This window comes from Diadema antillarum, unplaced genomic scaffold, assembly GCF_040938485.1.
Source record: "Diadema antillarum isolate AM-2024a unplaced genomic scaffold, OU_Dant_1.0 scf00000040, whole genome shotgun sequence".
Classification (NCBI taxonomy): domain Eukaryota; kingdom Metazoa; phylum Echinodermata; class Echinoidea; order Diadematoida; family Diadematidae; genus Diadema; species Diadema antillarum.
The window spans coordinates 104657-127487 of record NW_027270929.1 but is presented as its reverse complement, the minus strand read 5'-3'; the positions used below and the strand labels follow the sequence as shown (position 1 = coordinate 127487).

The window sequence follows — 22831 nt, the reverse complement described above, 5'->3', positions numbered from 1 at the left end:
GATACAAGATGTCCACATGAGTGAATGCATCTTGCATATCTTTTGGTGTATTACGATATTGCATGAGAAAGAAAAATATTTATTTGAGAGAAATATAGTATTATCACGGTAGATGACCGTGGTTTAAAAGTTGGGCTGAAAATATCATCTGTTAAAAACAGGAAAAATCAGATGTAAAGATCCGTATGTATTTTCAAGAGATGAGGAAATAATAATATATATAAACAATAGTAAACTCTTCATTGCATACGCGTCATTAATCTTTACAACTGAGCCTAAGAACTCCGTTCTAGAAATATAAAAGTTGTATGTATGTTATAACGAATGGATGTGTGTATGTTTGTGCGCGTTTGTTTGTTGGGTCTAAATCTTTGAGAGTACAAAACTTGTTATTAGCACGTTCTATTGTAGGCCTATATGCCACAAGGGAAATAATGACATGCTTAAAATTGTTCAAACTCTGAGAGTTAGATAAAAATTAATGTTAAATCTTCTCGCACTTAAAATGCAGTTACTACTGTGTTGTGACTTTGAATAAAACATCCAACAGTATTTTTCTTTTGAAAATAATACAGACATGTTTATAATGCTTCTCTTTGATTAACGAAATTGGACATACTTCTATACATCCTATGATTCCACGCTCCTGACATAGAAACTTGAACAAAGCCTTGATCAAAAATAAAAGAAAATTTTGACATGATGAATACTAGTAGTTTAGCACTGTCTTGATAAGGATCATGGCAACCATAATACATAAACCACCAAAAAGCTGATATTCCTGTATTGTAACAATAGGAATAGGACAGACCTAACACCAACCGAGACTACAACAGTGAACATGTTATGTAAAATAAACAACAAGGATGAATGGATATTAAGTGGACTCGTTTCATTTTTGGTCGTCTACGAGCGAAACAATAAGCGCTTGCGTTTTCATGGTAGTCAAATGATTTTTTTTTCAACTTATCGACAAATATTGCCCTACATCGACGTAAATAAGCACTGAATTGATCAGTGTTCTAGTAGTAGCCATGATAAAAAAATCATGGGTGTACATACTCGAGCAGGATTCGAACCTACGACCTCCTGATCTCCGGACAGGAGATGATTCTGATAAGAGATCAGGAGGTCGTAGGTTCGAATCCTGCTCGAGTATGTACGCCCATGATTTTTTTTTTTTTTATATCATGGCTACTACTAAAACACTGATCAATTCAGTGCTTATTTACGTCGATGTATAGGGCAATTTGTCAATCAGTTGCAATGAAAACATCTCGACGGAAGAATTTCATGAATTTGAATGATTTTTTTGTTTATTCTGTCTCTGTTTTTCTTTCCTTAGTCAAACTGTTGGCACACAAAAACACAAACTCATATGGCAATATTCTCTATTATACATCGGATATAGCACCATTTTTACACCGATCTGGTTTACCAACATTTAGGGCAGAACTCACAAAGTGATTTGAAATCATGTCGATGATCAACTTCGCTCAGTGGCCTAAAACAAGCGCGAAATAGCGTGCACGTCCCTCGAAAATCTTTGGGCGTATGTGATTTATCACGCTCATCCATGCAATTACAAATCTATAGTAATCCCAGGGCTGCCAACACTGGAAACTAGTCGAGAGTGAGACTCCCATAGGCCAATGCTATAATTTAGGAGTCAAAATGAGTGAGATCAATAGAAATGCATGCAAATGAAATAAAGTTTTGGAGTGAGAAAGGCGTGGATTTAATCCACGCACTAGATGTCCATTAACTTGCTCAATTCCGGCTTTTATATACGATAACACGCAACTTAGAGTTGTAGAAAATTTAAACCTCTCACAGTTTTGACAGAATATCTATTTTTAGAGAAAAATAATTATACCATGCAATGCCGGCCAAATCTTCGTGTACTGATCAAAAGTAACACTCTAAATCTTATCAATAGCTTTACCAATAATAGATATTAATTGAATCATCTTAGATAGGATAATCTATCATCACAATAAACAACGTGATCTATCAGTATTACACCATGTTTTTTATGCTTATGCAACCTTTATCTACCGAATGTGATTTAGTGATTAAGACTTCAAAACCATGAAATTTTGCCATTATTACTCACAAATGACAGCAGGCTCAGTAAGCAGTTGGTAAGTAACCAAAACACTTGAAAATACAAAAATAAACATCACTGATATACAAGAAAAATATTATTATCTTTAAAGAATACAATACTCTCATTAATTGGAGGTTGTTTTTTTTTTTAAATCAACATACTTTTGCAGATGTTATGTGATTTTACTTTTTCACGTTACAAGATTCGTAGAGATGATAGAAAATTATTTCTAATCCTTATTCTTGCATGCCCTCTAAAACTTTAATTCGGTGCACCTAAACGCACATACAGATTGGGCGATCTATCCTTCTCACATACTGGACTACAAATTGGAAATAAATCACCTGCAAACAGCAAATACAGCCCAACTTTCATTCTGACCCATATACAATCACGTACATTCACTCTGGCATATCCCCAATTGTGATATTTGTTTTACCTTCTTGTATTATTTTGTTGCTTTCTCCTCTTACGCGTAGTTTTGAGAAATCTATTCTTAAATCTAAATTTTCTATATAGTAGGTGTTTACTGTTGCGCTATGCACAATGTCTTACTGCATCTTGGATATCTAATAAAGTGAAATGTTTACATAGTGCCGTATACAGCTGGTCATCAATTTTATCATTATATTCTCTCCAAACTCCTCTGCAAATTATCCTTGTTACCATTCTTGTGGTAACTGCCCTTGGGGTCATTGAACCGTGGAGGAATCGGACGTTCTAAAGCGGTGATTTGCCCAAACGAGGTCTCACTCTTTCTCACTTTGTAGGAACTCGACTCCAGTATTGCGCTCCCTCTACTGTCGGGAACCATCAAAATGGTTGTCGCCTCTTGATTGCCTTCCACTCATGCCAGCACAATGATCAGGACTAGGACCAGGACGCCGATTAGCACACCGCAACATATAGCGATGTAAAACTTCTTCTGCAAGAGGATCAACGAGGGAAAATAGTCGAACGCAGGTGGGTTTCGAATAGAGAATTTACAGTTACTTGTAACGATTTGCTATGTACGGGTTTGTGAAAAGGTGAGAAAGATACTTTCATTAATTATGAAGACGTGATTGAATTTGGCGGTGGAATTGAAATTGGTATGAATGGAAGAGAGAAAACTCGAGAGAAATTGCATTCGCCATTGATTCGGGGCCAAATTGTGAAATTATCACTTGTACTTTGTTACCGTCTCGAAGAAAAAAAAACACGAAGAAAACCTTATCAATTTAAAGATAATCAGATCCAGGTACTGTTTAGGTATATTAGAGCACTTGAAAACACATATCTGACTTAAATTTCAGTTCCCACTTCAATGTCATTTAAGTTTCTTATGATTTATATGAGGGATACTGGTATGCCTACCACTCTTGATTGGTATCATAATACCAACTATAGGTATTTGCAGGGATACATACAGTGATAAATAAAACAAAGCGTACAACAAACTCCTTTAATCTGCCTACAGAAAATTGATATATCTTTATTGGTTTATCTGTGCAGGGTTTTTTGTTGTAAGCATCTGATGTATTGCCCTAAGTGCAATCCCATTCTCAAACTACTTTGCAATCGTAGTTAGAAACGTAAAAGGATATTGAATTCTGGCATTATATTGCTTTGTAAGAAAACAGAAAATCACAGTAATAAATCAGTCAAAATGGGGGAAATCCCGGATACATAGTGGCCTACATACCAAAAAGTTATGCATTTAAAAATTTTAGAAGACAAATTCACTGGTAATTCTGTGTGAGCAGCTTTCCATTTGCTTTCTGTACAAAATTTCACCAATTTTTATTTTTCTCAAATATTTTGTCACAGACAGAACGTATCCCTTAAGGAGGACACACAAAAGTGTATTACTCTTAATTTATACCAAGGACAGGTCTGATGAATGGTGAGCTGCTCACCACCACCATCTCAAAGAGTTGCCAATTTGCCCTCCTCTCTTAACTATTACAATTCATGATTTTTTTGGTGTGTGTGTGTGTGTGTGTTTGTTCCCTCCCCAAACTTTCACTGATCTACCTATTATATCTGATTTTTCTGTTTTCATGCAAAGCAACATGATACTAGAATGGAATTTCCCTAGAACTCCATCATCTGCCCATAAATTTACCATGCTGTATTTGGCTAACTTGGCACCTGAAATCATTCATGGCTTTGCTATGCAAATCTCATATGGGCCTCGTTTTATCAAAAGATATCACCAGTTATAAATTTCCTTACCACACAGGCTGCCATAGACTTATGACAGAAATCAACTAGTCTATATAATCAATTTTAACTCTTCATAAAACAGTACTCTCAACAACTAATGTGAAAAAAAAAAATGAATACATGTTTCAGGTGTTCTAGACAATGAACAGATGAACATGTGAACGCTTTATGTATTCTCCTGTATTTACAACTCCTCAAAGGGTCTCCTCAAAGAAAAGAAAAACAAAAGTGAAGACTTGGAGGTCTGTCCTCAGAAAGCAAGAAGAAAGAAAACATTAGTAAAAGTGGAATCAATTGATGCTCTGAAAATCTATCTGTACGGTACAAAATTACACTCAACTACTAGTATTCAACTTTCCAAGGGTACATGGGGTAATAAATATCATTCTTATGATTAAAATCCACTCCAATCAATGTGATTGCTTTATTATAACTACATTTTATCAAGCCCTTCCTACTGGATAAATGCACACACACACAAAAGCACACACACACACAAACACACACATATGGACACAAAGCTCAATAGCAACGAGCTGCAAGCTCTGATGTTTCACAAAGATAGTTACGGAGATTTTATTGTACACTTTTACTTCAGAGCATTATAATGTATAATCATACAGTAATTACAGTTTTGTACAGAGTAGGGGGCATTACAAGGCCCGAGACTAGAGAATTCAAATATAAGAGTGGTGCTCAAACCTACAGGTTTCATATGATTGGAAATATCTACATGTACATACAACAATGCATTAAAACCGAAATAAATAAAGTGTTTCTCTTCTTACTGTCGTGTCATCGGTGAGCTCGGCCAAACTTCACATTCCTTCTAGATACAAAGTTAAGTGAGGGTGTTGGCCTTAGAAGATATAAACACAACCTCAGGTACAGTGCACTCCCGTTATAACGAACACGGTTATAACGAAATTTCGTTATAACGAAGTAAATCTTCTGGTCCCAAAATTATCACCATTAAAGTCTATGGTAAAAAATTCGCTTATAACGAACACGGTTATAGCGAAATTTCCGTTATAACGAAGTCTTTTCCGAGCGCCACAGACAAAGAAAAACAAAAGAAATGTGCTCCATTATAACGAAATGCGAATTGCTTTCGAAATTACGTAGCGGAACAAGCATTTATAGCGTCTCTGCATGGGTGAACGCTTCACACCACTCTATGTTCGCTCTTTGTGTCAGGCACAGTTTCTGAGGAAACTGCCGGTCCCGAGCATTTCGTTATAACGGGAGTGCACTGTATTTCAAGATTCCTCTTCTTCACAGCCCTCACCCCAGTAGTTCTTTCCAATGGCACCGCCATATGCAGACACATGTATGACACAATTACAAATGATACGTCAAACCTGATAAATAGTAACACATCACTTTGTGTACCAGGTTCGGTAATGCTCAGTCTGTGTAACTTTCATTCGGGTGGTTTTGGCAAAATTCAAATGACACATCAACCAGACTGCTATTTCACAATCACTTCTTGAGGACATAAGACAAACCCAAAGATTACAGCAGCTACATGCATGCAGTTTTGCACGCTGCGAATGTTTATGGTCGATCAAAAAATGTCTCACTAACCGTTTACTGCTAAATCTTAATGTCCCTTTGAGGAGAAAGATTACATTGTGACTTTAATATGCAAATAAGGAAAGACCAAATTGGGGTCAGGCTTACATGAGATTCTAACTGAAATCCATCAACAACAGTGTCATGCATAATATATTAACTTACTGAGAATATCTCAAAACATGAAAACAATTTCACACTCAAGTGAAAGCATATAAACTCTGCTATCAAACAATGCATCATAGATAAAGAAGGGTTTAACACAAACTTTTTTTTTTCTCTGGTGGCTTGTTTTGGGCCACTAAAACCTTGAAATCTTACATTTTGGTGGTCCAAAAAAGAGGTGAAGTGGTCCAAAATAAAAACAAATGTAACTATCCACTTCAAATCCTAGTTGTTCAATCGGGCCCCCAAAATTGGCCATTTTTTTAAGTTGGTGGCCTGAAATCAATTTTAAGCTAATGTCAAGCTCTGGATTAAGATTTTTGTGTGTTTTTTGTTTGTTTTTTGTTTTTCATGAGGATGTGCATAAGATGATAAATACATCTCTCTTTTTTAAACCATAAATGCAGTCATACTGGAAATGGTGCAAGATTGTTTGTGAATCAGCCTCTTTATTTTTTCTCCCTTCTCCAGAATTGTCTCCAAGCTTCAAACTTTGAATGATATTGATTATTAGCTAACTTAGCAGCTTACATTAGTTCTATATCTAGAACTCTCCTATGACATACAAATAGTGTGTTCACACATGTGAAGAAACCTGTTTGCAAACATTCCCACTTGAAACAGACTGGCAGCCAAAAACTGCTGCCATTAACTCTAAAGCTGCCTGACATATACAACAGAACAAAACAACACCAATAATCGTACACTGTAAGTCACGATGGTTAACAGTCATACAAACAGCTGCAGTATGACATTTTCCTTGGAAAGGTAGACTTTTATGCATTCATTCATTCACTTTTTAAACTAAATGGACAGTTTTAGTAGCATTTGATTGTCAACTGTTTGTGTATATTTGTGGGGGACTGAAATGCACTAGAAAAATCATCTTATTGGCATACACTTCAACAGAAGTTGAATTCAATGCTAAACTTATGTGGATGAGAAGCAGGAGAGGATGAACTCGGCCTAAATTCATGTAACCTATCATAACTTTGTCAGACCAGGGAGGTAGACAGTAAAAATGTGCACAGCAGAAAAGTGTGTAACTACAACCATCCACAGTTTGATCTGACAAATTCTGAATGATGGATGCTACTGAAATTTGATTCCATCTTTTGTGCACACACAATGTGGCACAGATAGCTGCCCCTTGTATACCTGCTAACATGGGCTGCTGTTTTTTCACAGTACACTACTTTCTCTGGACTGAAAAATGCTCTCGATCAAAGCTTAGAATCTACCCTTAAATAAAATGTGCAAGAAATTATATGTTCATTTTCATAACTTATTGGGTGTCTTATTTAGCTAGGTCATATTTGCATTTTTTAGCTAAAAAACAACAGTAATTTGCTTTACAGTATTTGAATGATGGCATAGCTTTTGATACATTTTATTCTCAATCAAACAATCAAATATCACATTGTCAGTAAACAGAGCCTGACAGTGTCGATTACAAACGAGTCATACTCGTGACTGTGCAGTAAAGAGTCACACGGCACATGAGATGAAAAGGGTAATGTCAATGAAAGCATCAATCAAATATGATAATGGTATGTCGCCTGCTATACCCCTTTTAACCCTTTGAGGACGAGTCCCGAGTATACGCAGGTAGGTGTCTATGGGAAATGTGTGTTGTGGCAAAACCAGCTCATCCTCAACGGGTTAAGAACATGGGGGCTGTCATGGCAACTCTCAAGTTGTATGACATTATTGTTTTTTTTTTATCTATTTCTTTTTTTTGAGATGTGATAAAGACCCAAATGACTTTCCACATGAGCACAGGGGATGAACTGAAAGACTCCAGGAGAGTAAAGGGTATTAATCCTACACATTCAGCAACCATTTCATTGTTTGCTTGATTTTCCTTTCCCTTCGTCAATTTAGGTGACAGCAGCTATTTCAAGGGATCATTTCAGATCAAGCCGAAAGTCATATTCCCTCACGTATCTACCACGCTTTGTGTCTCACTTAGTTACAGACAGACAGAATTCAACGCCCTCTCAATATCATCTTCAACAATGTTATTCTGTTCTCTTTGGAACTGGACAATCATCCACATTTCCAAGTGACAATAAACACATTTAATGGAATGGCTTTGCAAATGTACGCTTGAGATAATATCGCATTTAAAACAACACAAATTATATCATTGGAAGCTACTCACTATTGGCGCTTTATACCTATCAGTGCTGTACAAGATTTCCTGGCATGTAAAAGGTCAGAAATATGATACAATCCTTACGATAAAAAACATGTACAAGCTTCTCCTAATGTTGTCAAAGATTTCAAGGACATAATAAGAGTGGACACACATTTTCTGATCATGACTTTTTTCTTTCCAAAACCTATCACAGCATTGTTCAAGAAGAAGACGAACATGTAACAACTGACATGTCTGTAAAAACTTTGAAGAGTACATAAATCTAAGAATATACTGACAAATAAGCGTTTAACATGAAGGTATAGTTGTTGCTACATTCGTTGATATACCTGCTGGTGCTGAGATACCACATTCAGTCTCACAGATGTGCTTTTCAGTCAGAATAATTTCACAAAAAGCCTCGATTTCATGTTCACTCCAACATATGACATATAGGTATAGCATATACAAGGCATGGCTCAGCTAACGATCAAACTACACTTCTTACCCAGACGATGTTTTTTTCTATTTTACTTTGCAGAGCATGCCCTTCACTAATAGGGGGGAGGATGTGGAAAGCCAAAACAGGTAATGTTTATATCATTCTTTCAGTTTAGCAATTTCTGTAAATTGAAATGAAGGTCTCTCTGTTTGATATGTCAGCCATTTAACTTCAAAGAAAAAAGGTTCCTACTATAACATCACATGGATTAATGATTTTGCATTATTCAGGAATGCTTTCAAGACCTGCCTGTTTTTATTTAAATGTAAAACACTAATAGAATTTATCTTAGTTGATTTAGAAATACTGTAGGAAATCTACTTTATGATTTCCTTAATTCCAAAGTGATTGTAAATACTTTAGTTTTGCTTTATTTAGGAATGTTTTCAAGATCTGCCTGCTTTTACAAATGTAAAACACTAGTAGAATTTTTCTTAGTTAATTTAGAAATACTGTAAGAAATTTACTTTATGACTTTTTTAATTCCAAAGTGATAGTAATTACTTCAGTGCTGTTAGATATATGTATGTATATATGTATACACATATATGACTTCCACAATTTGCATGTAGAGGGCACCAATTATTTAGTATTGTTATCATTATACAGTGCACTCCTATTATTACGAACATGGTTAGAACAAAATTCTTGTTACACCATAGTACAAACTCAGGTCCCCAAATACAGTGCAGTAATTAGCTTTATATTTTTCTATACTTTACTGTTCAGTTATGACAAAATTTTGATGTGACAAAAGAAGACCGCCTGTCCCGACAACTTCCGTTGTAATGGGAGTGCACTGTAATACTAATTCTACTAAATTTTCTGGTAAAGACCTTTCAAACAAGCTAGTCAATTCCCATTTCACTGCATGCTTTCACTTCTAAATTCCTGGAGAAAGCATTTAGTTCTTATCAGTGGTCAGTGACTACTAGGTCAGATGACTATTACAAAATTGTCATGACTTACCCTTGTGAAGTTACAGTTTGTTTAAAAGGCATTAAATCAGATCACAGAAGTACAGGCCAAATCTATACTTACAACAGACTCTGAGTGAACAATATTGAAGGGGTTTCAATGAAAACCATTTAGCTTTAATGAAAAAAAAAAGAAATGCTTGTATACACCTTTAATCATTGTGACAGCCTCATTACAAGCTTGCTGATATTTCAGAAAATATAATATAAAATAGTATGAACTCCTGCCATGAAATTAAATTTTTGAGTTCCATTCTGGTTTGGCAAAAGGAAACTGGGGCATTCTCTTGAGATACTGGTCTTCTCTTGCAGATTTTTGGGAGTCGCAAAGTCATGTTTGTCATTGAGAGTAGTGAGTTTACAACTGAATGCTTGACTATTACTTTAATTGAATGTGGCAGTATGCTTAAGAGTACAACATTCCACAATTGTTTAATCTTGTTCATTTTGATGATCCTCTATGCCTATTGATGCTTTGCAATGTATGGGTACAACATATAAACAAAACGATACTACACGTTTGAAACATGTGTCCTTTTACTGAAGGAGGCAAAGGGAATCCTTGGAAAACATAATCCAAAAGCCTGGATGCAAGGCAAACAAATATGGATGACGAACACATGTACAGATGGCAACAGTCGATCCTGACACATCACCAGATTACAGATGGTACACAAGGTAAAGTTGATGATGATCGCAAATGATATCGCTCATGAAATGGTTCGATGGTGTGCTCGCAGCCTGGATCAGAAGATGTCCCCAGATGACGCAGAGTTAGATTGCACTTTCTCGTGTCTCGTCATGTCCCTATCCACCTCGTGTGCAAATGCTTTCATATGCGGTGATGTTGTGGAGACATGGAGTGAGGCAGAGCACGCAAGCTAGCTAGACTATAGAGGGCGTGACAACATCAAGCTCTTGTCGCTGGTACTACGATGGCTATCAGGATAATGATGCCTATTAACACGGAGCAACATATGATGATCATGATCTTTTTCTGCAGAGAGAAAGAGATGAGGATGAGAACAAAATACAAACAATAAAGATGACATGAGCATGTGTGAGTGGAGCAAGACAGACAGACATATTACAGATCTAAAAATCAATTACAGAAGTATCAGCACTGCTGGAATCATCTGTGGATATCAAGTAATTCCAAAATGCTGACTTGTTTAGAACCTGAACATTATACTATGTTCGGAAATGGCATTATTTCCTGTGTAATACACATTTGCTGTAAAGATGGTGTTGTTGTTGTTTTTTTTTTCTTTTTTGTGGTAAATTCAGAGGGCAACACCACTGTCTCTTGCTTGAGGTGAAAGACAATTTATGCAACACCTCCTCCCCCACCCCCCCCCCACCCCCGCCAAGCTAATGACCATGCAGCATGGAGATTCATGGACCCGAATTCACGAAGGTGGTACAACTGAAACCATGGTTTAAACCATGAACAATTTGTATGGAGCGCCAAGTATTGCATGGCCTATTTCGTTACGAAATTAGTCATTTTGTTGACAAAATGTTAATTTCGTTGACAAAATGATCATTTCGTTGACGAAATGTTGTCATTTCATTGCGAAATAATCATTTCATTGACAAAATGACTGATTTCGTAACAAAATAGGCCATGCAATACTTGGAGCTCCATACAAATTGTCCGTGGTTTAAACCATGGTTTCAATTGTACCACCTTCGTGAATTTGGGCCATGGAGTGGAAAGGTGGGCCCGTTTCAGGTGTATTTGAGAATCTCCATTATGAATTGTGCATCTTTATGTCAAGTACACACACAGCCAAAGAATCCTGACTGGATTCGACTGTTGCCAATGAGCGCACGTTTTGATGCACATATTCGCTGACATGTGGCTGACAGGGGCCATTTGTGGTTTTTAATGTACCATCGTGGGCAGCGAATGAAGACGGATCCAATCAGACCACCCATGTTTCCCCATGCCACCAAGTCTTTAATTCCCTGTGCTACCGGGCAAACAATTTTGTTGAAAATCACTGACAGTCTCATTTTCTGCATACTCTATGTGTTTGGAACTGGCTTACTATCTCTCTGTAAGCAATTCCCCTGTTTCTTACTTGACGTGAATGACGACCTGAGCAACAGCCCTCATCTATGATCCTAAAAAAAGACAAACAAATCTGGAATATCACTGACATTCTCACTACACATCAATTGGACATCATCTCCATTTCTTCAAAATCATCCGGTTCATTACATAGGTTTAACAACTATGTTAATCATTAGTTGATTATTTAGAATTTGTGACAACGTCCTCAGCACCCCATCCCCTGAAAAAGTCCCACTGGAATACTTGCCAGCCTCGAAGCACAACGAATGGGAATAAAACAGAGAAAAACAATAAAAGTAATTTTATCTACATATTTTTTTTTCTTTAAATCTCCCGCACTAAACAACTCCCACACTATTTAAACGCTGGATGATCCCATCAAGTTTAGGGGGAATCTTGCCATCACAAGGCAATTATCTTACATGGGAAAAATAATTGAACAAAACTGCTTAAATACAAGAAAATATACAATAACTTTGCCAACTTCAGACAGAAGCATGAACTTCTGCATAAATATGTTGCCAATTTTAGGATCAGTTAGGAATTTGGTGATTTATATGTGTTTTGAAAAAGAAATGGCATATTACCAAAAAGAAAAGATTCAAAAAGAGAAGTTTTCTTTTACCATATGAAACACCTTAAGTAAATGACATGAAGGTGATAAAAAGGTATAACATTAAGCCAATGAAATGTGGTTTGAATTTGGTGGCTTACTGAAGTTCCTCCTTTTCTGATAAATGGAAATGTTCCCATCATGCAGAAAAAATTGGTAGATATGCAAACACTACTTTTGACTGCATGGGCTCAAAAAAAGTATAGGTTTGATTGAATCTTAAAATCTTAAAATTTTAACATTTCTGAATCTTTAAAATTGTAATGCTACATTATCTCCCACAGAGTAACAGACACTGCAATTTAAAAAGAAATGGAAAACCAACACTGTGGAGAGAACAGTTCAATTGATAATTCTTGTATCATGCAATGAAGAGGTAATAATGATACAACACAAAACTGGTACATGCATGCAGTAAAACAATACATTCAGATGAACGTTGCCTAAACAGTGATTTCAGTTACTGCAGCAACCCAAAAATGAACATGTATGTGATCAGAAATGGACCCAAGAAGGTGTAGGAATAATAAAATGCTACGTCCTGTAGAACAAGCTATATGTAAAGGTACTATCCTGCAGCAATAGCTACTAATCTACCATTGCTGGGATCTGCTAATCTCCCATTGCTGGGATCTGCTTTAGATTTTGTTTCATTGGCAACATTTGCTTGGTTGCAGTTCATTATTCCAAAGGTTCCTTAATCTGAAAATAAGAAAAGGTCTGTTAATCTAAAAAAGGAAACAAGGTTTGTAATTCTGAAGGTTTAATAGTACCCAATTTCTTTTCACTTACAGAATAACAAACCTTACTTCATTTTGGGATTAATGAACCTTTGGAATAATAAATCTTTTTTTTTCCCCCATTTTCAGATTTAAACTTCCAGAATAATGAATTTTATATCAACGCTGCACACTGGCACTGGTCCGACGGTCCCTGACCAGTAAAAATCACTGTCGGACCAGGAACTTTTTCAGGAATGGACCTGTAAAAAATGGAAAAACTGGGTACTTACTGGTCCGACAGATGGGCCAGACCAGTAGAAAAAAGGGGTTAGTGTGCAGCCTTGCCTTACATGTAGTTCATTTTGGAATGAACGAACTATGGGAATAACGAACCCTATTTCACTTTTTGGATTAACACCTACACGTAGGTATCGGGAATTTGCGTGTTCCGGAGTAATGAAATTAATCTAATTTTTAGATAACAAACCTACGAAATAATGAACATCACCAAACTGAGGGTCAGGTGGGTTTTCATACGGGGAAAGCCTGGACTGCCGCTCCACTCAGTAAGATATCATGTACTGTAGTAATGGACATTTGTTGGAATGGACACTGGCAGGTACAGAGTAGAATTCAAGAACACTCTATTAGGTAACCACTACTCCACCTTCCAAAGTAGTATACTAATCTTGCTGAGTCATATTATGATGTTGACTATGACTAAAAAAAAAACAACAACGAAAAACATACAACTTCAAAAACTAGAAATGACGCAATGGCGACTGGTATGCCTCCGCCATAATGCATGGTTACCCTAATAGGTCTATTGTACAATGTCTTGACAATGTGTGATGACAGTCTCACATAATTAACAAAATATCAAAATGACAGGTTTGTCACAAATGTGTTGTTTGTTCACTTTCCTTGAACTAGGTTGAATTGGATGAATGGCTATACTGTCTATATTAAAGAGTGCAGGTATTTGGGGATTTGAGGATTTTCACTCGACTTTTGACCCTTTTCTCAGTTTAAGGAAGAAGTAAAATTTAGCACTTTCACTTGACCTTTGACCTTTTTCCTTTGACCTTTTGGCAAGAAACTTCCAAGAGAATCTTTATTGTGTAATATGCATACACTAAGTTTCAAGAAAAATCCTGCAGGCCATTGCATAGGGAAATTAGTGAAATTTTGAGGAGTTGACCCTGACCTTTGACCCCTGACCCTTAAATTCCCTAGATAATCACTGCCAGTCAGTACATGCATATAATACACTAAGTTCCATGAAGATACCTTGAACCATTTGTGAGATATGGAGAAAAAAGTGAAATTATAACATTTTCATTTGACCATTGACCTCATGACCCAAAACTCTCTCTGGAGAATTTTTATTTGGTAGTTCATGTATGAACTAAAATACCTTCATGCATTGCATAGATATGGGGGAAATAGTGAAATTTTGAGCATTTGATCTTGACCTTTTGACCTTTGACCTCAAGCATGTGCACCCAAAAGTTGATAGGCACAACTTCACCCACTCATACATATACAAGCCAAGTTTCATTACGATACCTCTAACGACTTTTAGATATGCTGTCCACAAAATTGATTACGGACGGACAACCCGAAAACATAATGCCTCCGGCGACACTACGTGGCGGAGGCATAAAAACCCAAATTTTATATTGCAAAATATGCAATTTTAATATCTATGTGCAATTTGTCTATAATGTATCAATGACATGACTTTAATTCCCGTAAAAGTGTATCAAATTCATTATGTATAAACTGCCCTTTTAAGCAGCCACAAATAGACACTCTCCCCTTTTCACAGATACTGCACCCCTAATGGCCCCATCCCAACTTTCAACATGGATACAAAAATCCACTATTAGTATTAAATATGGTTATACTACCACTAAACACCTTGCAAAAGGGAATTTTCAGTCTGAATTGAGAGGCAGTATTAAAGCAAAGAGTTCAAATACATGATTATAACAACAAAGACATCCAACTAACAAAATGGTAAAACCCAGGTGGCAACATTAGTGGTAAGAATTTGAAGCAACTGAACATGGAGAAAGTGTAAAGACTGGAACAGAAATAAACAGTCATGAAGGCTTCTGTAGTATGTCTTGGTGAAGTGTATACCGGATTGTTTTTACATGTACGTAGGCTTGAAATTATTGTTTATGAAATTAAAAGAGAAATTAAGCAGATGCAGAATATAATACCTGCCATGCATAAATAGCAGCTGCGCTACAGATGATGATGTGATGTAAAGCCTCATCACTGATTAAAAGCAATCAATTTCAACTCAATCTTGACCAATGAGAGATACATTTGTGCGAAATTGTATTGAATTGTATTGTTTGCAGTTCTAGTAATTTATCATAATTACAGATACTGAACCAGAAATCTTTAGGTGAATGAAACTGTCGCCAATTTCGCAAAGAGCCAAAATTTAGATAAGTGAAATGCATGCAGTACATACGCAGTAAATGCCAGTGGCAATCACAGAAGATTCATGCTGTAAAATAGGCCATTGGCTCCAATTCCCAAAAGTTTCAAGCTGCAAATGTTTGTGGTTTTACAGTATTGAGTTTCTATGCCAACAGTCTAGAGCCGACCAGTTAAGCCCTGAACATTTAATAAAATTGTATATTTCCATTTGGTTCAAGCAAATAGCACGGTATCCCCTATTAACAGTAGAGTATATCTAGCCTCCTGTTGTTACAGCATACCAAAGATATCTGTTTATATATGCTTATCTTATCCTCATCATGTCATAATTATGCAAAGTAATCTGTTTTCAAATCACATCAAAAACTTATATCCTTTCTACATCAGGACACAGAGAAATGTGCATGTTTAGGAACAACACAAACAGGTACAAATGTTGTATATCCTTTATTAAATAGCATTTTGGGTGTTCGTTTGTTCGTTGTTGTTGGTTTTTGTTTTTGTTTTTGTTTGTTTGTTTGTTTGTTTGTTTTTTTTTTGGGGGGGGGGGGTTTGTTGGGTTCTCGGCAACCAGCTACTTAAAAAAACAGCAAAACATAGTACAAGTGTAAACAAATAAAAAAAACGAATGCAAACTTATAACAATGTTGCCTAGTCTTATGATATGTTGAGAAGCAACAAGCATGAATTTCATGAAAGCAGAGGTTCTGATTAATCATTTGGCATGTTTAAAGGCAAAAGATATTCTTAGGAACAGAGTTTAGAAGCAAAGGTATCCTTTTGCAAAGCTTAGATAGAAAAGATATTGAGTTAAATGCGATAAATAGCAGTAAAATAAAGGAAAGTGGAGAAGTGAGGAAATTAGGGTAATCCAAACACACACATACATGCACAGGGTTTGAAACATTATATGCCTTAGAGTCCAATATCATTCATCATATTTTTCAATCATATTGTACCTATGTCAATATCAACAGACCCTCCCAGCATGGACTAATGAAAGAAAATATTGTAAAGTTAGACATAAAGGTCCAGATGAAGACTGTTCAACTATCACAGGGCAAATGGGTCACACTTGAATTGGAGCGCCACTATCAGGGACCCATTCGTAATGCTACGTTTACACCATGTTTCGCAGCAGTCACAGCAACCACCACTTGAGGCTACTGTGGACAAAACAGGATTGATGCGAGATTATGCATGGGGACAGGACGGGCAAACGCGACAGGCCGTGATTGCTGTGGATGCCGCTTTAGATTTTTAAACCGTCAAAAATATTTGCCACGGCAGTCACAGTGCTGATGAGAAATGTTGTAGGCCGTACCGATGCAACAAAACATGATAGCACGTAACAAAGCTTGGAGGCAGTTCTTATTGGGACGTGAAAGAAAATATGTGTAGTCTAGCCTGACCAGACATGAGAATGGCATCTTAATATAGAGCTACATACAATTTGTATTCACTAGAGCGAGGACTGGAAAGAACAAGACTAGAATATGAGGGGGTAAAAAAGGAGAATATCCCACCTACCCACGGCGCACTACGTTTCAGGCACACGGGGCTGCCGTGGTCACCGGGAACATAGCGTAAATGTAACATAATGAAGGTTATTTCTGAAGATCCAGGGGTGAGTTGCTGCAAAATTGCAGTAATCATCTACAGGGTTAAAACACCCATTAGCCTACCATTCCCTCATGGAAGACTGCCTTTCAAGGCGTTACGCTAAACAAGATTGTGTTGCAACTTCTTCCAAATAAAACATCAAACTGGTATCCAAATGGGCAGAACCCCCCAATCTGGTCATCTGTGTTTGTAAACCCATTTTTATTTAGACTTTAGCTCTTTTTCAGAAGGAATTCACAAGCTTGGATATGGAAACATTGACAACTCTGTACTGCAACAATAGTAATCACTAAAATTAAAAAATGCTCACAAAATACAGTAACAAACAGACTTGTTTAATACTTCTTGTATTTTGAGGCAGAACCTATTTTCCCGCTGATCTCCAACCTGCTTTTGCCTTAACCCTCCCCCCCCCCCCCGAAAACACGCAAATGGAATACACACAGAAACAGTTATATATCTATTGACACCAACAGAAAGACAGTTCAAAACTTATACATAAAAATATGGTTGCTCACACTAGCAGTTTGAGAATATCCAGTACACTAAGAAAACTACTCTACACACAATGGATATATATACTTTATACATTATACTTTATATTCTAACATAGCACGCAATTAAATCTGAATTATTTAAATCATCCAGAGTATCACTGCCGTCACTCCATCAAGGGTATCCATCGATTACAAAGTTTTTCAGATGTGCTCTGTGCAAAAGTGAGTGCGTGCTGGGATGGGAAGCATGCAGGGAGGGGAATATAAAATACAACTGATGTTGGAGTGGTGTCTCTGTGCACTGATTTGCACAGTCACTGTGAACAAGAGCAAGAGAGAGAGAGTACTAGTAACTTCTCACACAATGACACATAACATGCACACAGAGTCCTCACTACCCTGCCGAAGGGCGCACAGTGTCGCCAAGCCGTCTGGAAAGGTCTTGAACCATAAAATCTCTAGACTAACATGCACAAAGCCAAAGAACCATAACTGAGAGAAGAGGAGATGAAACAATAATGTCATTCACATAGGCAAATTAGCGGATGTCAATTGTGATCCAAATACTAATCTTTTTTGTGTGTTTGACAGATATCCTACTAATTGCTGAATGTGATAATTTTTTGTCCAAGCGCATGCCTGCATGGAATATACCAAAAATGGAGACCCTTGCCTTTTGGTTTGTATCCTTGTATTCTGCTTGTTTTGTTTGTTTATCTGTTGTCATTTGTATTATCTTGCAAATGCCGAATAAATAAATAAATAAATAAATAAATAATAACAGCAATAATAATAATAATAATAATGATAATAATAATAATAATAATAATAATTATTATTATTATTATTATTATTATTATTGTTATTATCATTATTACTGTCATTATCATTATCGTTATTATTATGATTATTATTAATATTATTATTATCATTATCATTATTATAAAAGATATCAAGATTATTTGCTCTGGACAGAGTTCATACATTCCCTGTGATGCAAATTTATCACACCATATCTAAAGTAATCACGACAGTTCTGAAATGAATACAAGATTTCTTGGAATTTGGATCGCGTTGCTGATCACGCTATTTAGTGAGATTTTTATGTCCACCTGGCAAAATCTTTAAACATGGACTGCAATGCAATTCTTGAGATTTGAATCCCGCTAATTCACGTCAGTGTGAATGGCACTATTATCAACCGCTCGTACAATCCCTTTCTTCCTATCGAAAAGAACAAGAGACTAGCCCTTATGCTGTTTTTTTTTTTTATCGAAGTCATGTGACATGAGTGTAGGTTATGTGGAAAGGACATGGATGGTGTTGTGCAGGTGCTGATTCTGAAATTCACTTAAAATCATAGGTAGTAGCCTTCTGTCAAGGAAAATGTTTTTCAATGACCTATCACATAAGAATCAGGCTCAAGCAGTTTAAATGAGGAACAGCATTGTTCATGACATGATTTATAAAGCACTGAAGCAAGTACATGTGCATGTAGTTTTTGCAAGAATCACTCCAAAAACAGAAGTGCCAGATACCCACTTATTCTCAGACTTTGGGGGGGGGGGGGGTGAATTCATTTTAAATCTAATTATATTGACTGCTATCTAATCATATTGACTGACTACTGTAAATTGACTGACTATACTGCATATTGAATGCTGTCTAAATATGAAAATAGACCTTGATACTTGGAACTTTGCATTGAGAAGGCTACTACCTTTTCAAAGAAAAAAAAATGGCAAAGCGGTCAATATGAACTTACTTCTGTGAGGCAGTGAGCACAAACAAAACAGGTTCACATGATTGCACACAGCTGCCGTGCACACGCAACAAATTAAATGAAACAAAGCACACACAAGAAATTAAATAAAACTATCATGATAGTGAAACAGATTTGTTTCCCATTCACTTTTTAAAAAAAGTCAATTGAAAACTATATCTCCTACAGTGTATCTCATATACTGATTAGATATCAGCACAAAAGAACAAAAAAATACACCCATTCAAATATGGAAGCATTTTTAACTATAAGATCTTTTTAAAAAATGAGAGTTGAGAGAATGAAATTCAAATTACAGCTGTAAACATATATAGGTCACTAGGAGCCAAGAAAAGTCTTCAAGGGGTACACCATACAAAACTTGACCGACATCTATAATATCTTCACTTTAAAAAGCAAATACAGTTGATGAATTCAAAGTACAGTAATTGAGTACTGAAAAAGGGAGAACAAAAGCAGAAAAAGGGAAACATTACAGATTCAATAAAAAACAAATAAAGAATATAATAAAGAAACAATAAACAGCTACAAAAATATTTTCCACTTAAAAGTAGTCAAAGGTTGAATAAAGACATCAGCTCTAGAAAAAAAAAAAGAGGCATTACGAACATCATAAATATAAACAATAAAAGACAAGGGAAGAATACCTGTAAATCTAATTGCCACTTGTAACATCTTCACAGCAAGTACAGGGTTTGACACAAATGTTTTCCTAGATTTAGTATAGAGCTGGTATTCTTAAATTCGTCCAGCATTCACTTGACCAACAGACTAACTTTCAAAGAAAAGCATACTGTCAAATGTATTTTGTCTCCAGTTTACAAGGTCATTCTATGAAACTCAAGAAAACTCAAGAAAACTCAAGAAAAATTGCCCTGCCCAAATGGACCAACCATAAGCCATCATTGATACACATTTGTATTTAGCAAAACTCTACTACAATGGCTCCCTTCTCATATTGCAATGGAATGTCGCAGGTCAGAAGATCACCAACTGATTAAAGACTATTATAAAGGAAATATAAAAACAAAACAGGTTCTCCCAGACATACATTTTGTATTAACAAAAAAAATATATATTGAGAGCAATGATTCTGGAAAGTCTACATGTACAGGTGTACCTGCCTTTTATGCAAACATAAAAGACATAGCTGAAGCCTGCAAAAACATAAAGTGCATTCCCAGTGGAGTGGACATTGACTTGAAATTTCTGAAATATCTTAGAAATAAAGTAAACCTTGCATAAGTCCACAAATCATGTAAATTGAGAATTTAACAAAAAATTCCTTTTTTTTTTCTTGTTTTAAGTTACCTCTTCAGTCTTTGGACATTTTTTCTGTGAGCAGAAACTTACAAATTGACATACAGTGTCACATAAATCAATATGATTTCTTGGTTGGTCCAAACTGAAGCAGTTTTTTTGCTATTTGCCCTGCACATTAAAGTCGTTAGGCATTTTCACTTTGGGAAAAACAAAAGACGACAAGAAGAATGTTTGACCACCGGCATTGTGGCTCAGGTATTGGTGGTGTTGACTTACTCTAGCAAATCAACATGTTGCACAGTTACACTAAAGTATATGCATGTGATCTGTCAAATTCATATGTAATGCTCATGTGTCTTGGTGTGTGTCATAGTATCCAGAAAACACTGTATGGTCAGCTGTTTATACTGGCCTGACTGTTCCAAAGTTTGTTTTCAATAATTATAGAGCGCTGAAGGAAGTTCTAGAAATTCTTCCTTTTTGTTTTTGGGGCTGTCAATATTAGCAACAACCATTAATGACGGTTATATACTACGCAATTATTTGAGAGGGGTAAATTCATGGTTGACATGAATTGACTGCAGAGTTACAGGATGTTATGAAAGCTTTGTAATGAATGACATTGGTTTAAACTAAATACCAATGTCACTACAAAGCTTCCATGAAAAAAAATTGACAAGTGTTTCTTTCTTGACATTTGAAGTGCATGCATTTGCCAATGCATTTCTACCCTACAATGCATGTTTGGTTCCGAGTACAATATATGGATTAAAATTTGGTGTCTCCCTACCAGATGATGCATACAACATCATCTTTATGACTTTTCAGCAAATCTGTGGTTGACTGTACATATGTTTCTACAGATATAAATGCAAACTATCAGGTCTACCCAATTAGAAAAAGCTCTGCAAACTGCACTATCTCATCACAAAATCTTGTACAAAGTACCTTTAAAATACATTTTTTTTTTTCTCTCTTCTCTTTTCACTGCACCTTGCACCAAAGGGACGTTTCCTGACTTTGAGTCGAAATCTGTAATGTTTTGTTTCGGCAAGAGCTTAACTAATGTTTTTACAAGGGGGTTCATGGTGAGTAGACTTAATCATAATCATAATGTTGTGGGCATCAATCAAAAATAAATGTTGCAACACATCCATATTGTTTACAGAAGTAATTCTGATATGGCGTTGCTTTTTTTTCTGACACTGATTTTTACAGCAGACTTCCTGACGCCTGACAAGTGGACGCCAGATATTGATTTACAGACAGTGATAGAGTATCAAGATCAACATCAAAATTATACCAACGCAATACTTATCATACATAACGAATCTAAAGACAGTTATAAAGCACTGCAAAAGACAAATGGGGAATAATAATAAATAAGGTTATAAGACTAGATACAAGGATACTTGTAGGTGAATTATTAAGAATACACAAAATAAAATGAAGAGTAAATAAGCACAGGTAGTATGATATGAGGGCATATAGGTACTATCATCTACACAGAACCATCGAACAACACTAATAGTCAGGGGAATAGTCAGGATTTATAGGGAAAGAGGCTAGATTGCATGACTATCTACAAGAGTCACATCAAATAAGGGGTGACTCTTTCAGTCACAGGAAAAAATTCAAATACCACATGGCTACAGGAAGACAATTTCACTCAAACACACCAAGGCACTGTCAAAGTCACAGACAATCAATCTTATAAACAGCTATTAAAATGAACATACCTACTCACCTATGTGTGGCACAAATGAACAATTATCATTCCACCATGACAATTGGGAATGTACTTCCCTGATTTTGTTTTTAGGCTTCTTGGAATGGGCACATTCTTCTTTTCTATCTGACTCCTCATCCAAACACTCTTTCAGTAATGCCAGTGATAAAAAGAAATGCACATTTCCAAATTGGGAGCAGTATGCATGCAGCAGCTTAATCATCTCTCACTGTAGTTACAAATGCATGTACATGTATATCTTTCTCTCTCCTTCTCCCTCTTATACACTCGACTCTTGTCACTTTTTTTTCCCTCCTCCATTCATTGTCTTCCTCTTTACTATCATTTTCATGTAAGAGCAATTACTGACAAACTATGTACATA

General features: G+C 36.1%; 1 protein-coding gene across 2 annotated transcripts in view; it reads right to left on the bottom strand.

The window, feature by feature from the left end:
• Nucleotides 1-2939: 2939 nt before the first annotated feature.
• LOC139711637 (syntaxin-like) overlaps nt 2940-22831 on the bottom strand; it is a 95631-nt gene continuing 75739 nt past the window's right edge. Inside the window, exon 10 of one of the 2 annotated variants that reach the window (XM_071623513.1) lies at nt 2940-3035. In XM_071623513.1, coding sequence (XP_071479614.1) covers nt 2958-3035 — 78 coding nt within the window. In that variant the 3' untranslated portion in view covers nt 2940-2957. Of the gene's footprint in view, nt 3036-10118; nt 10675-22831 lie in introns of those variants that run through there. The other variant, XM_071623500.1, reaches the window with a different exon arrangement.